At 37.2% G+C, this 21325-nt stretch overlaps 3 protein-coding genes and 1 non-coding gene across 9 annotated transcripts; 1 reads left to right on the top strand and 3 right to left on the bottom strand.

Annotated features, from left to right (window-relative positions):
• Positions 1-2551: 2551 nt before the first annotated feature.
• Positions 2552-2624, bottom strand: TRNAA-AGC (transfer RNA alanine (anticodon AGC)). The gene has a single exon. It is a non-coding gene; the product is annotated as a tRNA-Ala (tRNA).
• Positions 2625-3597: 973 nt separating this feature from the next.
• On the top strand, positions 3598-6112 carry LOC141623154 (UPF0481 protein At3g47200-like). Its single transcript, XM_074439223.1, has 2 exons — positions 3598-4765; positions 4860-6112. Exons 1-2 carry the CDS (start codon positions 3768-3770, stop codon positions 5467-5469), a joined length of 1608 nt encoding a protein of 535 aa, XP_074295324.1. The 5' UTR covers positions 3598-3767; the 3' UTR covers positions 5470-6112.
• On the bottom strand, positions 6002-8819 carry LOC141623155 (protein RER1A-like). 6 transcript variants are annotated; one of them, XM_074439229.1, is made up of 5 exons: positions 8524-8819; positions 8327-8430; positions 7177-7357; positions 7027-7092; positions 6002-6518 (listed from the first exon to the last, which is right to left on the bottom strand). In XM_074439229.1, exons 1-4 carry the CDS (start codon positions 8701-8703, stop codon positions 7036-7038), a joined length of 522 nt encoding a protein of 173 aa, XP_074295330.1. In that variant the 5' UTR covers positions 8704-8819; the 3' UTR covers positions 6002-6518; positions 7027-7035. The 6 variants fall into 6 exon arrangements, with proteins under 6 accessions (XP_074295330.1, XP_074295325.1, XP_074295327.1 ...); XM_074439224.1 differs by having other exon boundaries at positions 8327-8818; XM_074439226.1 differs by having other exon boundaries at positions 6052-6513; positions 8327-8819.
• Positions 8820-11766: 2947 nt separating this feature from the next.
• On the bottom strand, positions 11767-18205 carry LOC141623153 (small RNA degrading nuclease 1-like). The gene is made up of 12 exons (XM_074439222.1): positions 17981-18205; positions 16704-16886; positions 16540-16626; positions 15577-15645; positions 15295-15435; positions 15066-15182; positions 14894-14963; positions 14698-14798; positions 14305-14439; positions 13131-13238; positions 12729-12833; positions 11767-12251 (listed from the first exon to the last, which is right to left on the bottom strand). Exons 1-12 carry the CDS (start codon positions 18011-18013, stop codon positions 11934-11936), a joined length of 1467 nt encoding a protein of 488 aa, XP_074295323.1. The 5' UTR covers positions 18014-18205; the 3' UTR covers positions 11767-11933.
• Between the last annotated feature and the right edge of the window lie 3120 nt (positions 18206-21325).

The raw sequence follows: 21325 nt of genomic DNA, 5'->3' as shown, positions 1-21325 counted from the left end.
ATTTAGCTTCGAAGGGAACTTTTCAAATGCAAAGCTTCCTTCTTCCCTCGTCAACCCATAAAAGATTAGATAAAATTAATAGAGATTTTCTTTGGAATAAGAATCCTTCACAACACTCTCCTAATTTGATTGGTTGGCATAAAGTTTGTTTACCGAATTCGGTTGGAGGACTGGGAATAAAATCTTCGGAAGCAGCCAATAAAGCTCTTCAAATGAAACTTCTATGGAAAATTCTTATGGATAAAGAAAGTATATGGGTCAGAGTGATAACTAAAAAATACTTGAGAAACTGTTCACTCTTTGATCATAAGCCAAATTCAGTCTCTTCTTGGCAATGGCGTAATCTCATGAGTCTTCGGACTCTATTTAGAAAAGGTCTGAGATGGTAGGTAGGTAATGGTAGTAATATTAAGTTTTGGTCTGATAATTGGGTTTTCTCTCACCCTCTTACCGGCAGTATGGATGAGGATGATAGTAGTCGTGATCTTAATCTTTTGGTTAGAGATTTCATAACCTCTGACAAACAATGAGATGTTTCTAAATTATCCAATTTAGTGAACAACGATATTGTGAGTCAGATTACTAATATCCCATTGCCACACAATGATATTCCAGATACCCTCATCTGGGGGCTGTCTGTGGATGGAAATTTCTCTACAAAAAACAGCAACTTGGCTAGCGCAAGGTTTGTTTGACCAAGCTTTTGACAAATGTGAATTTCAGTGGATTTGGAAATTGAATATTCCTCCAAATTTGAAATTTTTTCTTTGGAAAGCCTGTGTTGACGGCCTTCCAACGAAAGGTAGACTTCTCAAGAGTCATATTGATGTCCCACCTTATTGTGTTCTGTGCAACAATCCTATTGAAAACAAAGATCATTTCTTTTACGAATGTCCTTTGATTGGGTCTTTTATCCAAGACCTGAACATTATTAGTTTCAACGAGTTTGTGTCAAATTATGATAATATTGCAAGTCAAACTTTTCTAACGAAACTTAATTATCTTAAAGATTTAATTCTAAAAGATTATTTCGTTAAGATTATTTTTATTTGGTGGAATGCATGGTTCCATAGGAATGATATTATCTTTAATAATGTTAATTTAAGTATCAGCAAACTTATTACTTCATGTAATAATAGCACTAAGACCTGGAATGTGACTAGATTTAAGGATCTTAACAATCTCGAGATAGAAAAGTCAGCTAGAAACAACTCTAGTAAGGAAGAAATTTGGTGGGAAAAACCTAGAATCGGTTTTCAACTTTGACGAATCGAGAATAGAAGGTAATAAAGCTGCTTTAGGATATTTTATAAGAGATCACAATGGTAAAGTCGTTTTGTTAGGAGCAAAAAAGTGTGGATCCAATAGTATCCTTGTTGCAGAAGCTCTCGCTCTAAAAGAAGGTATTTTAGCAGCTAAATACTTAGGAATCCCAAAGTTAATTGTGGAATGTGATAATTTATGTGTTATTAACTCAATTCGAGGTACTTGGCAAATTCCTTGGGAAATTTCTAGTATTATCAAGGATGTGAAATTAGACCTTCATTTTTTCGATGAAGTGATAATTAAACATTGCTTTCGTGAAGCCAACAAGGTTGCTAAATTCATGGCTTCTATTGGACATTCATGTCCAACTCTTTCAAGGTGGTTTGATAGTCGGTGGCTTCAACTTACCTCCCTCATTCGAAAGGATGAGATAGGTTGGTCCTATCCTAGAGGATCAACCTAGTTTTCTTTCCTAAAAAAAAAAAAACTCACTGTAACACCTTCAATCGCTTGTCCGTATTACGCAATAGCCCAATTCTTCCAAAGTCCAAATACATTTATATTCATCACATCGGGGTGTCTAACACGACACCCCGATGTGTGAGAGGAACGACGATATCGAGCCTCCATTTTTTAGGGGCCGAATTTAACATATAAATTTAGGAGTTCTTAACAAAAAAATATTTCTGAACAAAACAAATCAACGTTAAAGCTTTTGTTGAGACTTTAAGAAATGTTTATTAAATTACCTCTTACAACATTCCTGTAAAACGTAAATCTTATTTTTTTTAAATGATTTCAGTATATAATTTTGTTAGCTATTTCTTACAAATGCATCGACAAGGAGAAGTTTTATGGCCTGAAGTTGTTGAAATCTTACATAAGCTCCCCAATGTTACAAAAGAGACATAATGGATTATCGTTGATAGTATAGAGTAACTTATTGAAACAAATTGTTTATAAAGCTTTGATTGATGAGTTTGCTTAAAGTAAAGCTAAAAGAATGATACTCCGTATTTTTCAAGTGAATGTTGGCAGTGAAGTTCAAATGTTCGATAATTTTATGGAGGTTCGAAAATATTTTAAAAAATTTAGTCGTTAAAGTAATAAAAGCTAATATATTATACGGAGTATATGTATATTCTATATCCAGCACAAAGCCTCCAGTTTTGTTGAGACGCCCTTGCATCACAATTCACATACCTACTACGGAGTACGTACTAAGAATCACATTGTGTATGTTGATTGATTAGCTGGGTAGATAACAAAAAAAAAACAGAAAGGATGGAGATGCGGGGTATCGATCCCCGTACCTCTCACATGCTAAGCGAGCGCTCTACCATCTGAGCTACATCCCCTTGGTTAATTTCTTTCTTATTTATTGAAAGTGTATTCTCGGGATTGGGCGTTGCTCTTTGGTTAGTTCAATTGGTGGATTGTGATGGAGGCGAATACAAAGTCAGCGATGTGCAACCAATCATGATCAATAATGTTTTAATTGAAAATTCAGGTAATTCGTTATTTTCTAAGCTAAATGATAGAGGAACAAGTCCTAAACATGTAGACCTTTTTACTCTTATTTTAAAATGCCCAAAAGACAACAAATACAATCCCTGAATTAGTCCATATGGCTTTTGAGTTTTGACATATAATAATGCAAATAAATATGAATCTCATTTCATTATAAAAGTTTTAACTATCATTTGCATAATAAAATTGTTTCGAACAAGAGTTATGATGACTATCATTTGCTTACAAGACATATACTCCGTATAAAAAATAAAGGCAATAATACTCGTAATAATTAGCAAAAATGGCAATAAACAATGTTCTAATAGGAAAGTAAGCAGCGTCTTCTTATGATGACTCGAGAACGCAACTCCTAACAAATGAGAATAAACACAACAAAATATAAATACTTGTACAATACCGTCTCAAATCTCAATATGGCTTTGAAAAATAAATCTACCTACTCATAAAGTAATATAGAGTATTGAGTATTATCTAGCGAATAATATCAAATTTTAACAAGTATTTAGGTTGTTCTTAATATAGTCTTATCCAAAACTTACTCTAGTTAATATGTCAATATACCATCATTGTGTTAAATGACCGCCTTACCTTAAGAGTTAAGACGGCTCTCACAACGAATTATAATTGAGGTGTAAATGAAATGAGGCTGTGAAACATCGTAAACTAAGACGGTCTTGAGACCTACAAAATCATGTATATGATCAAATGTTTAGATCTACATCCCAGTCAACCCTAGTTATTTTGGACACCTTCCCTCTTCATTTTCCTCAAAACTTCTCTAAATTTTTATAAATATGTTAGTAGTACATTTCTCTTAATGTGCTGATTCTTTTTAACGATAACCTGAGAAAAGAGAAAGTCAGTCAGCAAAAGTCACATTACAAAAAGCTAAAGAGTTGCATCAACTGTTTTCTTTTTTCTTAAGAGAATAAAGCATTTTCTGAAATTTTGTTCCAAAAAAAACAATAATGGTTGCTGTTTACAACAAAGATTTGTTAAGTTGGTACTTAATCACTCTAAAACTCAGAGAAACACTCAACAATGCTCCTAAACAAATCGAAGGAGCGTCTGATGACAATGTATCCCAGCAGGATCAACAGCAGGCCCAGCAGCAGTCGCGGTCGGAGTCGCTTGAAGTGGTCGTTGACCAGGAAGAAACCTGTATCCAAGGTGAGACATCGCAATCACCGAGTCCAAAAGGAACAGAATGGATAATCTCGATCAAGGAAAAACTCGAGGAGGCGGCCCAAGATGATGTTGCGGGTTCATGGGCAAAAATCTGTATTTACAGGGTACCAAATTTTCTCAGAGAGCAAGATGATGACAAGACATACATCCCACAAGTTGTTTCGATAGGGCCTTACCATCGTGGAAGGCGGCGTCTCCTAGCCATGGAACGACATAAATGGCGGGCATTGTATCATATGCTAAAGCTCAAGAAACAGGATATAGGACAGTATATTAATGCTATGAAAGAGTTAGAAGAGAGGACAAGGTCCTGCTATGAAGGCCCATTATTGAATATTACCAGCAACGAGTTTGTCGAAATGATGGTACTTGATGGTTGTTTCATTATAGAGCTACTTAAAGGGTATGTAGAGGGGTTTGAGAACCTTGGATATGAAAGGAATGATCCCATTTTCGCGATGAGGGGCATGATGTATTCTATAAGAAGAGATTTGATGATGATCGAGAATCAAATTCCGGTGTTTGTGCTTGATAAGCTTCTGGGTATACAGTTAGGAGACCCTGATAAAAAAGGGCTCACTGCAGAGTTAGCCCTGATATTTTTCGACCCATTGTCGCCTATTGATGAGCCATTGACAGCAAGACAGAAGACCAAGTTAGAGTCGTCTTTACACGCCAATAAAGTCGCCTTTCACCCGTTATCTGACCAAAGTGGGCTTCACTGCCTTGATATTTTCAGACGGAGTCTCCTTCGGAAAGGTCCTGAACCAATGCCCAGGTACTTGTTGTTATTCCTGTACTTAATCAGCTTTCTAAAGTCAAACCTTAATGATTTTACCCTTTAACCATATTTTCTAACTCGGCCACTGCAGGCACTGGTTCAAGAAATGGTCCCGTAGGAACATGGTGGTAGACCATAGGCGAACCCAACTCATCCATTGTGTCATGGACCTTAAGGAAGCCGGTCTCAAATTCAAGCAGAGGAAAACTGACCGTTTCTGGGACATCAAGTTCAAGAATGGAGTTCTTCACATTCCCCGACTTCTAGTCCACGATGGGACAAAAGCCTTGTTCCTCAACCTCGTGGCCTACGAGCAAAGCCACCTCGACTGCACAAACGACATCACAGCTTACGTGGTTTTCATGGATAACTTGATCAATAGTGCTCAAGATGTGAGTTACCTTCACTACTGTGGGATCCTTGAGCATTGGCTTGGCAATGATGTTGAAGTCGCTGACATGTTTAACCACCTTTGTCGAGAGGTTGTGTTCGACATCAATGACAGTTACCTCTCTAATGTTTCGGAGCAGGTTAATATGTATTATCAACGCAGGTGGAATGCTTGGAAAGCCAGCTTGAAGCACAAGTACTTCTACAATCCATGGGCTATTATTTCATTCCTGGCTGCTGTTTTCTTGATATTGCTTACCTTTGCACAGACTTATTATTCAGTATATAGCTACTATAGACCCCCTAATTAACTCCGACCACCAAATCCAAAGAAAAATACACGTTTTTACTTCTTTTCCGAGGCATTGTTTTCTTTATTAGGATCGAAATAGAAGTGAGTTTTGTATGTGACGTTACCAACCGATACATTTACGTATTATTCATTTATCAGTATTGATCTTACATGTAAGATGTGTGTGACTGATCTCAAATCTCGTTCCTAGTCATGGTGTTGATTTTTTTCTAGTAATTATAACGCTTTTCTTATTGTTACAATCGTAAATACCACGAAGTATAATGTTCATGTAAACTATAGAAATTAAAAACAATAATATGAGAACATTCTCAAATCATAACATGTATGTATGACGGTGGGCTCTGCAAAGTTTGAACAAATACGACAACATTACCCCCAGCGCCTCAATGGCTACTGCAAAGTTTGAACAAATACTAGTAATACATATGTAGTAGACGAGTGGTACATATTTTCCCCACACTGAACCTATATAATGAATTCACATAAATCAACAAGCACTCCTGTTAAGTTATCGAAGTCGTGTGCTCTAATCAAATAAAATGGAGGGACTCCTAGACCCAAATTTCCAATGTGTGTTATCCATAAAACAATCCATTTCAAGGCTCATTGAAAAAAAAAAAAAAAAAAAAGGAGTAAAATACATACCGGTCTCAACCTCTGGGGTATGTCGTACAAATTAAATGGGGACTAAAAATGGTTATTGAATTGAAAGAAACAATCCAAACCATATCATGATACAATAAGCAAGACAGCCTCGTTAACAATTGGTGAGGCAGTGATTAAATTGCAATTCAAAAGGTATGTCGTTCCATCGCCGTTCCATCGCCAATGCCAAACTGAAACTAGCATTCACGGTGTTTCTTGAGACAAGATTGAAAAGATGGAGAGTGAAAAAAACAGCAGCATCCTTGATCCCATATGATTGAATCAATATGGCGCTTAGGGAGCTTCCTATAAAAAGAATGGGTAACACTCGATCCTCTTCGGAAACTAGATTGAAACACCGGGGAACTGTAGCTACAGCCTACAAGTGCTAAAGCTGTCCTGTGTTAATCGAACAATAAAATTATACAATGAAACTTTGAAAAGAATGCTTATACAAAAAGCAATCTGCATTATCATTTTCATAATGTGATCTCAAGATCAAATCATACAAACTGTTCCATGCAGTTTTGCCTCATTGAGCTTCAAACAGAATGAATTTTCCAATTTCAATGGGCTCAAAGACTAGTTATTCTTTGGTTCTCCATTATGACGGAATGAAACAAAATGACTCACTAAACTGGATACACTTCTTTTCGTTGTGAAGTGGCGGTCAGTCAACCAATGCAATTTTGCTGTAACTGTTTGCGTATCTTTGTCACCGCAGATTTTTAGAATCGTGCCCTTAAGGCACAGGGTAGTTGTTGCATACCATCAAAATCCTCGCTCTTAGGAGTTACTTGTCTTAAAAATCATTTATAAACACAACATATACTGAGTCTGTCTTTCAAATTGGTCACGGCTAGTCAAAAAAAGCTGAAGAAGTATAATTATCTATTTAGGATTTTACCTGCCTGAATCAATCTCTTACAAGGGACACGTTCTCCTCTGCAGCTTGCCTCTTTCGGTTATAACGCTAGACAATGCAGAATAAGTATCTAAGACAGCATCTCACAACCAAAGGAAGGAAAAAGAAAGGAAAGTAGAAACATTATGATACCTTTTTCCCAAAGGAGAATGGAACATATTTGTATTTGACCATATGTTGTATTTGTCTTCTCATGGTGAGTGTGAACAAAACAAACCAGTAAAAAAGGAGTATCGGCCAGAAAACGGGAACATCAAACACACTGAAGAACGTCATTACGAAAGCTATGCAGAAAGCTTTTGTAATGGAATACCTTCCATAAAAAAAAAGAGAGAGAAATTTTAGTCCATGTAACCTTGCTAACTATGGTAATTCTTCAAAGTAAGTCATTTGCAAAACCGTCAACAGTAGAAATAGAGACAGTAGGCTTCTCTAAACTAATTGAGAGTCATCTGATGAAAAGCGATAAAGACACCAGAGATTGTCACCGAGTCACATTCGAATAAACAAGGATGTTGTTAATGTCGTACAATTCAATTTATCACAAAATGAGAACGCATCAAAGCTCAAACGATTCAAAAAAGTATCTTATGCATTATGCCCCTAGATTGAACAAAACATAATCATTTTCGCTAATATGCTAATAGGAAAACAATGAGCTCATCATGTAACGAAACCAACAAAACACATTATTTTCAATCATACCTTCATATACTAAGTAACTTGAACTAAGGGAGGCATGAAACAAATTGAAGCGAGGCTAATAATAATGCCACATTTCTGAAGTAATGACTAATACTAGGCTACGACTACCTATTTCAAGATCAGGTCTCCATCCAAACTCAATAACATGTGTTTATATACCATGATCCGATTCAGAATTCCAAATAAACGTATTAAATATCTACAACAACGCCATACACAACACGCTTTTCGAGATTTTAAAGTACACTACAGTCACAAGCTCATATCAATTCTTTCGTTTGTTTGGTTAGCAAAACGGAGGTGGATCGATTTGGAGCATTCCCTCCTCTAAGCCGAATTATTTCCCCTCCAATAAACGAAAGATTACCTCTCCATTCCGCCTTCCCTCCCGTCTTTCTGTCCAAACAAGGTCTTAAGCAAAGCCGATCGAACAATCACTACTCACAGGATAGAGAAATTCGATCCGAATTCATTAATAAAACATAATTAATACTCCCTCCACTTAAAATATCCCTCACAAAGAATATAAAACATAAATAAAGTTAAAAAAAAAAAAAAAAAAAAAAAAAGGGAATACCAGAATTTGAACTCAGGTAAACGGCGAACAAAGGGGCGAAATTCATCGGAGCCACGTGTAGGCAAGGTTGGACCATCAGTAAGTTCTAGAATCTCGGGGTCCACCTGAGGAGATAGAAATCCGATCAAAAGGTTAAGAAGGTAAATTCCAAGGCCGTAGGATATTATGTAGAAACCTTTAACGTAGTACACGCGTACGGCGTAGATGAATGCCACGAAGCACAACCCGATCCAACGGTGGAGAATGTGTGGGGTCGATTTGTCTAGGTAATATTGGAATCGTTGTGTAACCATAAAGTGCCACCGTGACGCCAATGCGGACGGTGTTGACGTCATGTCTTCGTCGTTGGTGGAGGTGGAGGTGGAGGTGGGGTCCATCTGGTTGGTTTGGAGATTGTGGGAGACGTCAGGGAAGTTGGGGTTGAATGTGACTTGCTATGGACATTTTTTACATTATTAATTTATTGTTTTATTAAGGTTTCATGTTTTTTAAAATAAAAATTTAAAGTCTTGTTTTGGCGGATTAAGGAAATTTAGTTTTCTAAAATATTAAAATTCATGTCAATTGTTTGTTGTGAACAATTTATGTGAATTTCTCAATATGATTTTTAAAAGTAAAATGAGTCAATGAAATAGATTTGACAAAATGCAGAACATTGAAAAATTAACGTCATATTTTTTTCAATGGCAATCAAATAACTCCTCGGATTTTTTTAGTGAATTAATTAATAAAGAACTAGTTTAAACTCGTGCAATAACTGCAAAGTATTTAAAATTTTTAATATTTTGTAAAAATAGTTATATAAAATTGGTGCTTCATTAATATTTCACATTTTTTATCAATGTATTTTGTTTTGAAGAAAAAAAGGTTGAATTTAAATTTAAAATTAATTAAAAAAATCGAGTAATGTGCTGAAAATCTGAAATGTATTTGGGAAAATGCACGCGGTGCTCTTGAAATTTCGAATTTGTGCCCAAAATACCAATTTTTTGTTCCGGAAAACTTTAAGTGGCTATAACTCGTGTCTACGAGTTTAGAAAGTGAATTTTTTTTTTCAAATCGATTATCTTTCCGAGAACTACGATTTGAAAAAAAAAATTGTCGTATTTGAATCCCGTAGCTAGGAGTTTTTGTATGTCAAAGTTTTTTTTACCGAACAAACTTTGACTAACCATATCTTTTATATTATAGGAGTATGGATCAAATGATTATTGAATAACCACATCAATAATTTAATTAAATATTATAGTTAGAGTTAAGTGAAAATAATACTTGTAGAAGAAAATATTAATTAATGAAAAGCTAATAATTTAATCATAAATAAGGCTTTAGAAACTAATTTTCTTTTTACCCAGAGTTTTATCCTAACCCAAAACGTGAAAGGACACGGGACCCAATCCACGGACCCGTTTGACATGTGTACATGCAACTGAAACAAGTAGCTACAAAAGGAGTTAACCACCAGAGCAGATCCTCTGTCCCATTTTATGTCTCATCTTGTGTCCCATCACCTCTCCTAATGACACATTAACACTTTGATATATAATCTTACCATTTTTATTATTTCGAGTGTGATGTGTCAAAATCTTAACGGAATGAGACACAAGATGGGACATAAAAGTGGGACAGGTGATCTCTACTGGTTAACCACAGCGTGGTAGCTTTTTTTATTTATTTATTTATATTTTTTTTTTGACAACAGCAGGAGAATAACTTACAATGTTCTATCAGCAACAACGTAAGCTACTCGACTATGTAGCACCAGAAACACGACGACTAAATCTAGCACTACAAAGCCATACCTAAGACATACATAATAATTATTAAAACCTAAAGCTAGATAAGCAAGCTCCGCTAGGAAAGGAAGGATAAGGACGGAGCAATGGCCACAAACAACCGAACCAGCTTCAACAGCGCACTTGACTTCCGGAAGACATCGATGCAACCGAGCCGCAGAGTAGCGATGACAAGGTGTACTTCCGCTCTTGCGAAAAGAACGAAGAAATAAAAGGAGATGAGCAAGACGACGAAGTCTGCCATCAATGGAGACAAAGCTCCTACACCTTAGAAATCGAACCCTTTGACCAAAAGGCCGATACTTCAAGAAAAACCTTCTGTCGAAACCAACCCACACATCACTACCAAATATATCCATAAGGAGATTTATTGAGACTACAACCATAAAGGGGCTATAAACAGACAACATTACCCCTATAAGAACTAAAAACACAACTCTACGATTCACCTCAAAGATTAAGGGACAAGACACCCATAACCAAAGGGAGGTTATTATTAAAATTGATAAAGAAAAGGACCAGCTACGATAAAGATACATCATCAGAAAGAAGCGGAAGCCACCACATCCGACCCGACCAACGACACTCCCAAAGCTCTGACTCCACCCTACCCATCTCGCCTCAAAAACAACAATCAGGGTACCCAAACAGCCGTGAACTCACACCAACAAAAGAAAGAGACGGCCACACTGTACGAACACAAAAGCACAACCAGCACAACAAACATCAAACCCGTAAAAGACACCAAGACACCCGAAAATCAAACGAGCCCCCCAGGACCATCGGCTTGCATGCGCCAACCCTTGCCGGAAGAACAACACAGCCGACTTAAAACACCGAGCAGACACCACAAAAACGCCCGTTTCACCAAACGAAACCTCCCAGGACCACCGCCTCACAAACAACTAGACCATAGCCAGAACTTAAACAGGCTGACACAAGAGGAAAAGGACATGGACTGATAGGTGGGGGGAATGGGGGGATCACCATATCATACCCAAGTCACGACCACAAAGAAACAGCCAGAGCAGAAAGATGAGCATATACTCATCGACACTGACGGACAAACACACGCAAGCCATCCCAGCGATGGGGGAAGTGGGGGGATCACCACTGGGATGAAAAACAAGAACGACGGTGACAGGACCAGGGGACAGAGGGACGGGACATACCATGACCACCGGAACAAACCAAGAAAAGGGGCGGCATGCAAGGCACGACGACAGGACAGGGGATCGGCATGACTGGCCTGCATCAGAAAAGGGGAGACAGACCGTCGCATCCGGCGGTACAGCAAGGCAGAATCAACAACCGTCAAAAAGGCGAGATCAAGCCATTGAGCACAGAAACAAAACGACGGAGGCCTGGGCGATCGCCGGAGATAGGCTGAGGTAAGACCCCATCTCCGGCGAAAGGGTAGGGGGAAAAGGAGAGGAAGTGTGTGGTAAGGAGGTGTGGCGGCGCAGAGGAATAAATTAGGGTTTTTTTGTTTGTTTTAGAGAGAGAGGGGGGAGTTAAGAGAGAGAGTGAGGGTTGCAAAATGACCTACAGCGTGGTAGCTTCATACATCCACTTTACGCATGTTTTTATCAGCCCTTATCTCCAAATCTCCGATTTAACAAACAATTTAAAAAGCATATATAGTTGCCGAACCAGATGATTTTTTTCTCACTTCAGGAGGGTTTGCCAAGTAAATAAATCCAGTGCAAAATTATCAAAATTAACTGACACTCAGGAAAGATAATGTAGACAACATTTTACGAAAATTAGCCCTAATAAATTTCGAATACTGTTTATCGGCCTTGGTCTGACTACAGCCCTTGTTTTCTTGTAAGAGCAGTTAAAATATTTTGCTGCCTAGAAATTTCTTCATCTCTTTCTTCTACCAACTTCTTCAATCTTTTAATCTCCAGTTCATGATCAACACATGAACTTCCCTCTAAAACTTCTTCACTGTGGTCGGTCTTCAATCTTTTCAACTCGCCCCCAGATGTCTCTGTTTGAGATGATCGCTTCGCGGAGACTTGTGAAGGAGAGTTATCAAGTGTCATTTTACGAACGTAGATTGCAGATGTCAAACCGGATTTCAGCTGGACTGAGACGAGTTTTTGTGGTCGCCCATAAGAGTCCTGATAATAAAATTATACCGAAGCACTTCAGAACCCACTTCACAACGGAATATGATATCTGTAACTGGGCTAGGGAATTCCTGTTAGACCTTGCAAATGGGTCAATCAGGTCGCTTACAAGTCGTGTTAGCTTAGTTCGGGCATGTTTGCATTCAAATCAGATAGGATAATTTCGAGTTCAAGTATGTTTTTTGTGCTATCATGGCCTCATAGGGACATTTAGGAGTAAGTTCAGCTGTTCAGGGTCATCAAGATCGGTCGAATTGGGTCAATCTGGGTTCTAGGTCATATTTGGTTCACCTCTCCCAATATGGAAGGAGTTTAACCTCATTTTCCACCACACAAAGCATGTCTAAAAAGAAAACCACAACTATCAGCGGGAACAAACCAAAAAAGGAATACGTAGCCATGTAGGGAGAGTAAACAAAGATTATGATCAGCCTTCCAAAACTGCTTGGACAGAGAACTTAGACATACCTTATTTTCTTCTCCTTGCAGATTTTCATATGCATTAAGTGCCTCCTGTGGATTTTCAAAAATTGCAAAAGCAGAATAGTTTTTCCCTTTACCATTCTTGCTAGCCTGCAAATGCATTTCATGACACAAAAAAGGTAACGTTAAGTTTAATTTAAGTGGGCAAACCGCGATTCTCTATATAGTCATTACATACATGATACATTATACATATGCCTTCACTAGGAGCTGAATGTCAAGCTCAAAATAAGAAGGCAATGAGTGAAAGAACAACTGCTGTAGCTAAGAAAACTCAAAACTACAGCTGAGGAAACAGATTCTTCCTTGAAGTACTTCTGACAAAAGACAAAAGAACTTGAGCAATATGAGGGTTATGGACGAATTTTAGTTAAGACTTGGACAAACCTGAATTTCAATTGTGAAGTCCCCGCAAATCACCTGCTTCAGTTCTTCACTAGCTAAATCGTTGGGAATTCTGTGCACAAGAAGCTTGGCCTTTTCCACCTCTGGTACCTGACAATTGACAAGTACATCATGGACAAGAACTGATCAACTTTGTTTCATCCAACATACTCCCTCCATTTCTTTTATATGACGTTTTGTTTTTCAAAGTCAGCCTTTGGCTTTAATTTCTACAAAAATATATTATGAAAATTAAAAGGGTAAATTGGTAGTTAATACCTAATATTTACAACTTTTTACAAATTAGTACCTAATATAAGTTTTTTACTTTTTTTAAAACTTAATACCTATAAAGTACATTTTCATTACAAATTGGTACCCAAAATGAAACCTACAATTTTTTTTGGTATTTCCGACTAAATCAATCTATCTTTTTCTTTCTATACCCAAATTATTCTTACTATCATATCTTACTAATCCTTTTTCCCAAAATCAATTACATTTCTTCATCTTTTATCACTCTTCAAATTTAACCTCTATACACAATCTCATCTCTCTTCTCTCTCTTTTCGAGACCTTCTTGTGTTTTTCTTTTGAGGTTCCTTCAAACTAAGAATTTGTCAAAATCTTAATCGGAAATGTCTCTTAATCTTCTTAATTATTGGTATTAGTCTTGCTTCTTTCTCTTCTTTGCGTTCTTTCTTCTCATCAACTAATTTTTTCTTCTCTAATCGATCCCTTTTATTTCCCAAAAATTCACATGAATACTCCAAATTAATGTAAAAGTATGATTTGAGTGAGCTTCTCTTAATTTGAAAGTATGATTTTAGTCAAGAAATCAAATTAGGGTTTTGATTGATTGGGCATTCCAATTAAGATTTAAAATTGTTGACGGAATTCATTTTAGGTACCAATTTGTAAGGAAAATGTACTTTTTAGGTATCAAGTTTTAAAAATTTTTATATTAGGTACTAATTTGTAAAAAAGTGTATATATTAGGTATTAACTACCAATTTATCCTAAAAATTACACCACAAATTCCTCGTGAAAAGAGATTTCATATGAGTATACATTTCGTAATATTTACTCTTATATTTTGAGATATATTGAAGAGAGAATGCGTCTCAAAAGGTGAGAACGACATCTAAAAAACAGAGGGAAGTATATTTCAACTTACATCAGGCTGAGCCACAGGAATAACATCGTCGTTTCCATTCTCTATCTTTGCAAGCACGAGTTTCATTGCAGCACATGCATCATCAACACAATTATGCGAAGCTCCCTTCTTCCGAAGTTCATAACCCAACACAGTCTGCTAAGACATAACAATTGGATCATTCAATTTTAGACAACTTTAGCCGTGTCATATTCCTAAAGCAAATGTGTTCCTTTTATGGCCAACAATTAAAGTTTAAACTTAAAACATGCACAGTGGATATAACCCATGCACACGGATGGGGAGCCAGGGAGCTTAGTGCAATCACTCAATTTCGGGGTACACAGGCAACTAACCCCCTAGACCCACAGAACATGGATATATTGTACGTAGAGAAACCAGACAAAAACGTGCCTTACACAGATCATTCAAAGAAGGGCGTCTTCTTGTAGATTCATCTCCATACTTGAAGATAAAAGAAGTGTCAATAACTATCGCATGGTCTACCTTCATTGCTGCAGAAAGAATTAAACAACTTGAAACAGGATCTCAGCGGTGAAATTTCCGAACTAGTACAAGAACCCGATGAAACTCTATTCCAAGTGCTCACCTTTCAGGTCATTACTGAGGCTATGACCAACTAAAATCTCCCCGCGCGACAACAGCTTTCGCATTGATTTCTTCAATTTGTCAAAAAAAAAAGGAAATTGGTCAGCACTACAGATACAACACTATACCTAAAGACATCAAATCACTCAATAAGGCTGGTACGAATGTCTGACCTGTATGTCTTTAATTGAAAAAGTGACTCCCTCTAAATCTTTTGCAGAAACTCCTGTAATGTGTGTCCGGTAATCTGCAACTGGCTTACCAGGATTCACAAATTCATGGAGTTTAATCTGAAAAGTAAACAACAAACAAGGAGTAACTAACCAGGGACTAAAGCATATGGAAATTTCCTAGATTTGAAAAACAAAAAAAAAAAAAAAAAATTCTTACAGTAACAAGTACCTGTAAATCCCGATCAACCATACAAATTTTAACTAAGGCTTCAGTTCCATCCTCACAGAGAACCATCTCACAGTCAACAGCCAGCAATGTATTTGATGTTTTCCCCTTGGCTTTCTTACCAAATTTTGTAACGAACCATTCCTGTCCACCACATCCAGAGATCTACTATGAAGCTATACTAACTTGACGTGGTCCATACAAGATAAAACTAACTAGGTGTATGCTTCTTGGATGCGTGCTCATCAGATTGTGAAACAAATCCAAAGAAAGAATAATTCATACCTCTTCATGTGAAGGAAATGAGTAGGACAATGAATAATGTGGGTGCTCAAGGGTCAAATGAACCAACCTCTGCACTGGCACAACAACAGAACAAATATATTATACCCTTGAATTTCACAATACGAGACACAATAAAGCCATCTATGTTGCCACCCTGGTATCAAGCTCAACTCAACTTTCAAAAGCAAAAGTGATAACAACTAAGAGCACAAGTGCAGAACCTCCCAGAGGTGAACCTTGGGGTCCCAGAGACGGTGGACAACTGGCTTATTATGTATCTTTACGAAACCGACATACAACAATGGAATATGTTGGATATCCATTGACCATAACTCACCAAAGACATTCACTTACTTTGTTTTCACTTTTAAGTGAGCCATTCGTCTTCATGTTCACAAAACCTTGGAAACAAAATTCATTGATTTGGAAGGAAGGATTTTTTTTTTTTTTTTGGGTGGTGATGTTGGTGGGGGTGTGGTGGGGGTGGGGGGAGGGATAAAGTCCCTTGTTTGGTCGCAAGTTGGGTTGGAGGGAACTGGAAACTAAAAAAATGGATGGAAGTAAAGTACCCTGCCTCCTTTTCTCCTCCCCCGCCTTCCCACCTGAGTGTGTATCAAAACAAAGGGTCTTGGACAAAGTTCACTCTCACTGCTAACTACTTTGTTTACTTTCCTTAATTTACTTGTAAAATACACTCTTTTTTTCCTTTTAAAGGCAACTAGTCAAGTGCTTTCTAAGCAAATGAAACCCTCAGAAACTTCAAGGTACAAAAATAAAGAGTTCACTCGACTCCTTCATGCATGAAGTACATGGAGGCAACATTCTTAGTACTACCAAAGGTGAGTAATACTTGAAAAGGTCAGTTTCCACAGACCACATCCAATGTTCTACCATGTTTGATACTTTGATCTAGTTACGCAACAACACTATGTTCTAAAATCATGATCTTGAACTTCACTTTACCTGTTCAGGGGACTCGGTGTCTTGACCTTTCAAGAGTTGCTTTACTTTCTCACGATTTGTGTGACTCTTCATCAGCCTGGCAAAGTACTGGAAAACACCAACCAGATGGTATTAGATGTAAGCAACACAAGAACATAAAAGGTGTAGAGGGGGTCAAGGTATACATTAATATCTTCCTTCTCCTTGAAGCTGAGTACAAATGCACGTAAATCATCGGCGGTCCTCTTAGACGGGTCGCTCATGCTAGAACCAAATTTTTTATCAAAAAATTTCAGAAACTCCTTCCAGTCACCATGTTCACCCTTCATTCCGGCTTTTTGCGCTAATTTGACGATATGAACAAGGACCTGTATATGTTGGAAAACACAAAAACAGGTATCACATGTCACATTATCAAGTCCACATAAATTATATGCGAAGATGATTGATACTAGCAAAGAAATACTGTAACTTATCTTTCATCATAGAACAATAAATTATAATTTGCTTCCTCCATCCCATTTATATTGTGCCCTTTTGGCATAGGTAGTTAACTTTGAAAACTATTTTTTAACAATACAATACTTGCAAAGTTTTTCAAAAAGATCATATGAAAATAGTTGTTTCGATGATAAATCAAACATGACGAATGTGAAATTTGGCGAGATTAATAGTCTAAGTTGACCATCAAACTTATAAAGGGACAATATAAATGCGATGGATGCAACATCATCCCAAATCACGAATTGGAACGCAGTGTTCAAAGATGAAGCACATTACTCACTAGAGTCAGTAGTCACTACCTAAAACACCTGATAACAAACGAAAGACTCAATTTTTCAGAAACTTGGAAGGGAGAGGACTAAACCTTCTTACAATAAAGTTTTTGTATACCCTTCAAATAAAATATTGATGAAATCTCAATGAAATTTACTTTGAATTACAATGTCATTATTCTCAAAAAATCAACTAACTAGCAACAAAATAGCAATACTCCATCACCCTAATTTCGTATATTAGACATTACACCTTTCCGAACAATAACAAAACAACTAATGGCACAACCAATATTTGAAGTTAGTGGGGGCAAAAAATATTGTGGATGACCTAGTAATATCATAAGGTAAATTAGGGAAACAAATCGCAGATATTTAACAAAAAGTTTCATAGGAGCGAGCCCTTGCTAGCCCCCTTAGATACGCCACTGGGAACATCGAATTCAAAACGAAATACTCAAAAGTAACATTCATCTAATTCAACTAATTTATGAGATTCATCAACAAGTCATCATTTGTGCTACGCATCATCCAAAAGCAATAACGGAACTAGAATTTGAAGCTTGGGTTGAAAATTTTCCGGGGGCGAACCATTAATGGAATAAGCTAAACTAGAAAACAAATCAAGAGGGTAACTAAAAAGCGAAAGAAGAAGAAGAAGAAGAAGAAGAAGAAGAAGAGCATACATCTTTAGAAGCAGTAGATAATTTGTCTTCCATATTTGCACAACTGAAAAAGAGGAGAGAAGGAAGTGATGGTGTTACGAAATTGCGTGGGGGGGAAGAATGGCGGCAGCGCCCAGCAACTAAAATAGAGGAAAGTAGGAGGAAACTGCGACTAGGAGGAGGAGGAGGAGGAGGAGGAGGAGGAGGAGCTATGTTCTTAAATCCCTCTATTGTCTTGTAAAACCCTCCGCGGCTCCGCCAAATGAATGGAACTCATATTAGTTTGAAATCCGCGAGAGTGGCGATTAGGCCCTAACTTTGACACAAAGTGACATTTAAGTATTCAACCCATATTCTATTTTGAATTGTACAAAGGGTTGTCGGCACCCGTCCCAGAAGGGGCTGGTATGAATAGAGCTTTGGCAGGTGTGGGTACGAAAATTGTATCCACCCTGGGTTGTGGGGCCGTGATAGATTTAGCATCTTACACACCTTATACCCGTCTACCTGCTAATATCTGGAAAAAAAATACTATTATGATCATTTTATAAATCTTATTTTGTTATAATTAAGATATAGTGTTAATTGTCACTATTTTATAAAACTTTGTACTAACTTCTTGTTGGGTAAAACTTTATAAAGTTTATTTTGTTATAATTAAGATATAGTGTTCATTATCCTCCATTTTTTCATTTAATAAAATCTCATCTTTCTCCAACTTTTATAAAACTATATTTTATGTCGAATATGTGTCAAATCATTCTCTAATAATAGTATCAATAAAAGATTTAACAATTTATAATTTACCAATTTTATTTTAATTAAAAGACTATAGTTTAGAAATTAGTGAAAATAATATAATTTAATGAAAATATAAATTTTAATGAAAATATAATAGTTTAATTGATATGCCAACTTAGGGGTCAATGTTATTTTGGACGATTCAAAAAGTACTAAACACCCTACGAATTAATCAGAGTTGCAGCAACAAAACAAATAAAAATAGGCTGTTTTTTTGTGGGATATTTTCTGGTTTTTGTACCATATAAATAAAGGATAAGAGGATCAATAACTCTCAAGCAAAGCACAGAAAGTTCAGATCTAAACCATGAACTTAAAGTATCAAGTAAAGCACAGAAAACTCTAAGAACAGTGAGTCTTGAGCACTCAATCACCTAAGCATTGCACAAGGGATTAAGCTAATCTCAAGCCAACAACTGAGCAAAGCACAAGTTGTTGAAAGTTAACTAAGCAAAGCATAAGGTAACAGGATAAAAGAGTGTTAAACTCTAGGGTTTTTCATTCATCAAAATCTAAATATTACAAGGATAGGTGTTTGGTTTATTATAATAAAATAATAATAAAGTCTAAATATTACAAGGATAATAAGTCGACTTTATCATAGGTGTTTGGTATCTATATAAACCAAACACCTATCCTTGTAATATTTAGACTTTATTATTATTTTATTATTGCGACAGAATTTCCGTCGCAGGGGTTCCCGCCATGTCAGAAAAATTAGCGGTCTAGGAGATTTGGCTGCTACGGAATTTCCGTCGCAAGTCCGTCGCAGAATGTGGGTACCGTCGCAGAATTTTATTTGCTACGGACTATGTGTCCGTTGCAATGTCTCCATCGCAATGGAACCTTTTTTTTTGTAGTGACTCTTACCCTTTTGTGCCTCTTTCTCATAAATCATGAATGTCAATCATGCCACATACCCATGTATAATACAACCAAATGCTATAATGCAAATCCAATGATATTATGAAACCAACACTAATGACTTATTATCATGTTATAAGGAAATCCCACAATAATACGAGACTAACATCAATCATCCACAACATTAATGGTATAATGTAATAACAACACAATAATGACACATGCAACCATTTATACTTATTGAAACCGAGTAAGATTAACCTACCTTTTAGCATAATCCATAAGCTACTCGAACCCACCAAGTATCCATCTCATAAAACCGTCTCATCCTACATAAATTACATAATAACTATCACAACCAATTACTACAATAACTAACAATACTAATTACCCCCCACTTAATTAGTCAAAACCCTAATTAATGCCACAAGACAAGTAGACAACATACTAGAAAGCTAGGGTTTACTAAATGAGAATAAGGGAGAAAGAGTAAGAGTGTACTTACAAATGTAAACAAATGACCAAGAACAAGGATTGGAAGACAAATCCTCAAAGGTATGAGCTAGATCTTATAGATAAGGTATGAAGTATTTTGTGGGGTTTAGAGAGGGATATGTGGATAAGATAAGGAGTGAAATGAGGGCCAAAATCTGAAAATAGAGGTTTAAAGAGATATGGTCCACCTAATGCTTACACGCAATTCTTGGGATAACGACAAGTCACTCGGACGAGTGTCCGGTTCACTCGGTTGAGTGAAGCTCCACTCGGTCGAGTGAACCGCCCCTCGGTCGAGTGACTCACCATCAGAATGTTTCACAGAGTTACAGGTCTCACTCGGTTCCTCACGCAGTCGAGTGAGCTCTACTCGATTTACTCGACCGAGTATAGGTCTTATAAACTATGGGGTATTATAATTTTCCCCCCTTAAAAAGAACTTCGTCCCCGAAGTTCACCTCACTCTCTCTCTCTCTCTCTCTCTCTCTCTCTCTCTCTCTCTCTCTCTCTCTCTCTCTCTCTCTCTCTCTCTCCCCTTTCCGATTACTCTCTGAAACCTCATCACCGATTCTCATGCGCTCTCTAGAGGTCTTACCGTCATCATCACCTTCGTTATGCCAATATAATTCTCATCTCTCTCACCAAACTCTCATGTTTTTCTTTATCATATTGTAACACCCCAAGAGATTGAGAGGAAATTTGTCCCACACCGGAAAAATATGGAGCTTATGATATGTTTATTTGCGATTCAACCCACCACTAAGGAACAAGGCCTTGTACTTTTGGGCATAAGTGAGGACAAATAATGGGCCCAAAGGTACACATCCCATCTTATTGGGGTTGTGTTACGACGGTGGTAGGTAGGTTTGTTATAAATGGTATCAGAGTAATCCTGCGACCGCGTGGTGAGCCTGTGGTCAGGAGTACTCGGGTCACCCGCCTAGCGGGGGAGGATTCTGGGCTTGTCTGCGGTCAAGTTCGAGGTGGCACAACGAGGACCTTGTGTTCTTTAAGTGGGGGAGTTTGTAACACCCCAAGAGATTGAGAGAAAATTTGTCCCACACCGGGAAAATGTGGAGTTTATGATATGTTTATATGAGATTCGACTCGCCACTAAGTAACAAGGCATTGTGCTTTTGGGCATAAGTGAGGACAAATAATGGGCCCAAAGGTTAACATCCCATCTTATTGGGGTTGTGTTACGAC

The sequence above is a fragment of the Silene latifolia genome, chromosome X (genome assembly GCF_048544455.1).
Source record: "Silene latifolia isolate original U9 population chromosome X, ASM4854445v1, whole genome shotgun sequence".
In the NCBI taxonomy this organism is placed as follows: domain Eukaryota; kingdom Viridiplantae; phylum Streptophyta; class Magnoliopsida; order Caryophyllales; family Caryophyllaceae; genus Silene; species Silene latifolia.
This window is presented reverse-complemented; position numbering and strand designations above follow the sequence as displayed.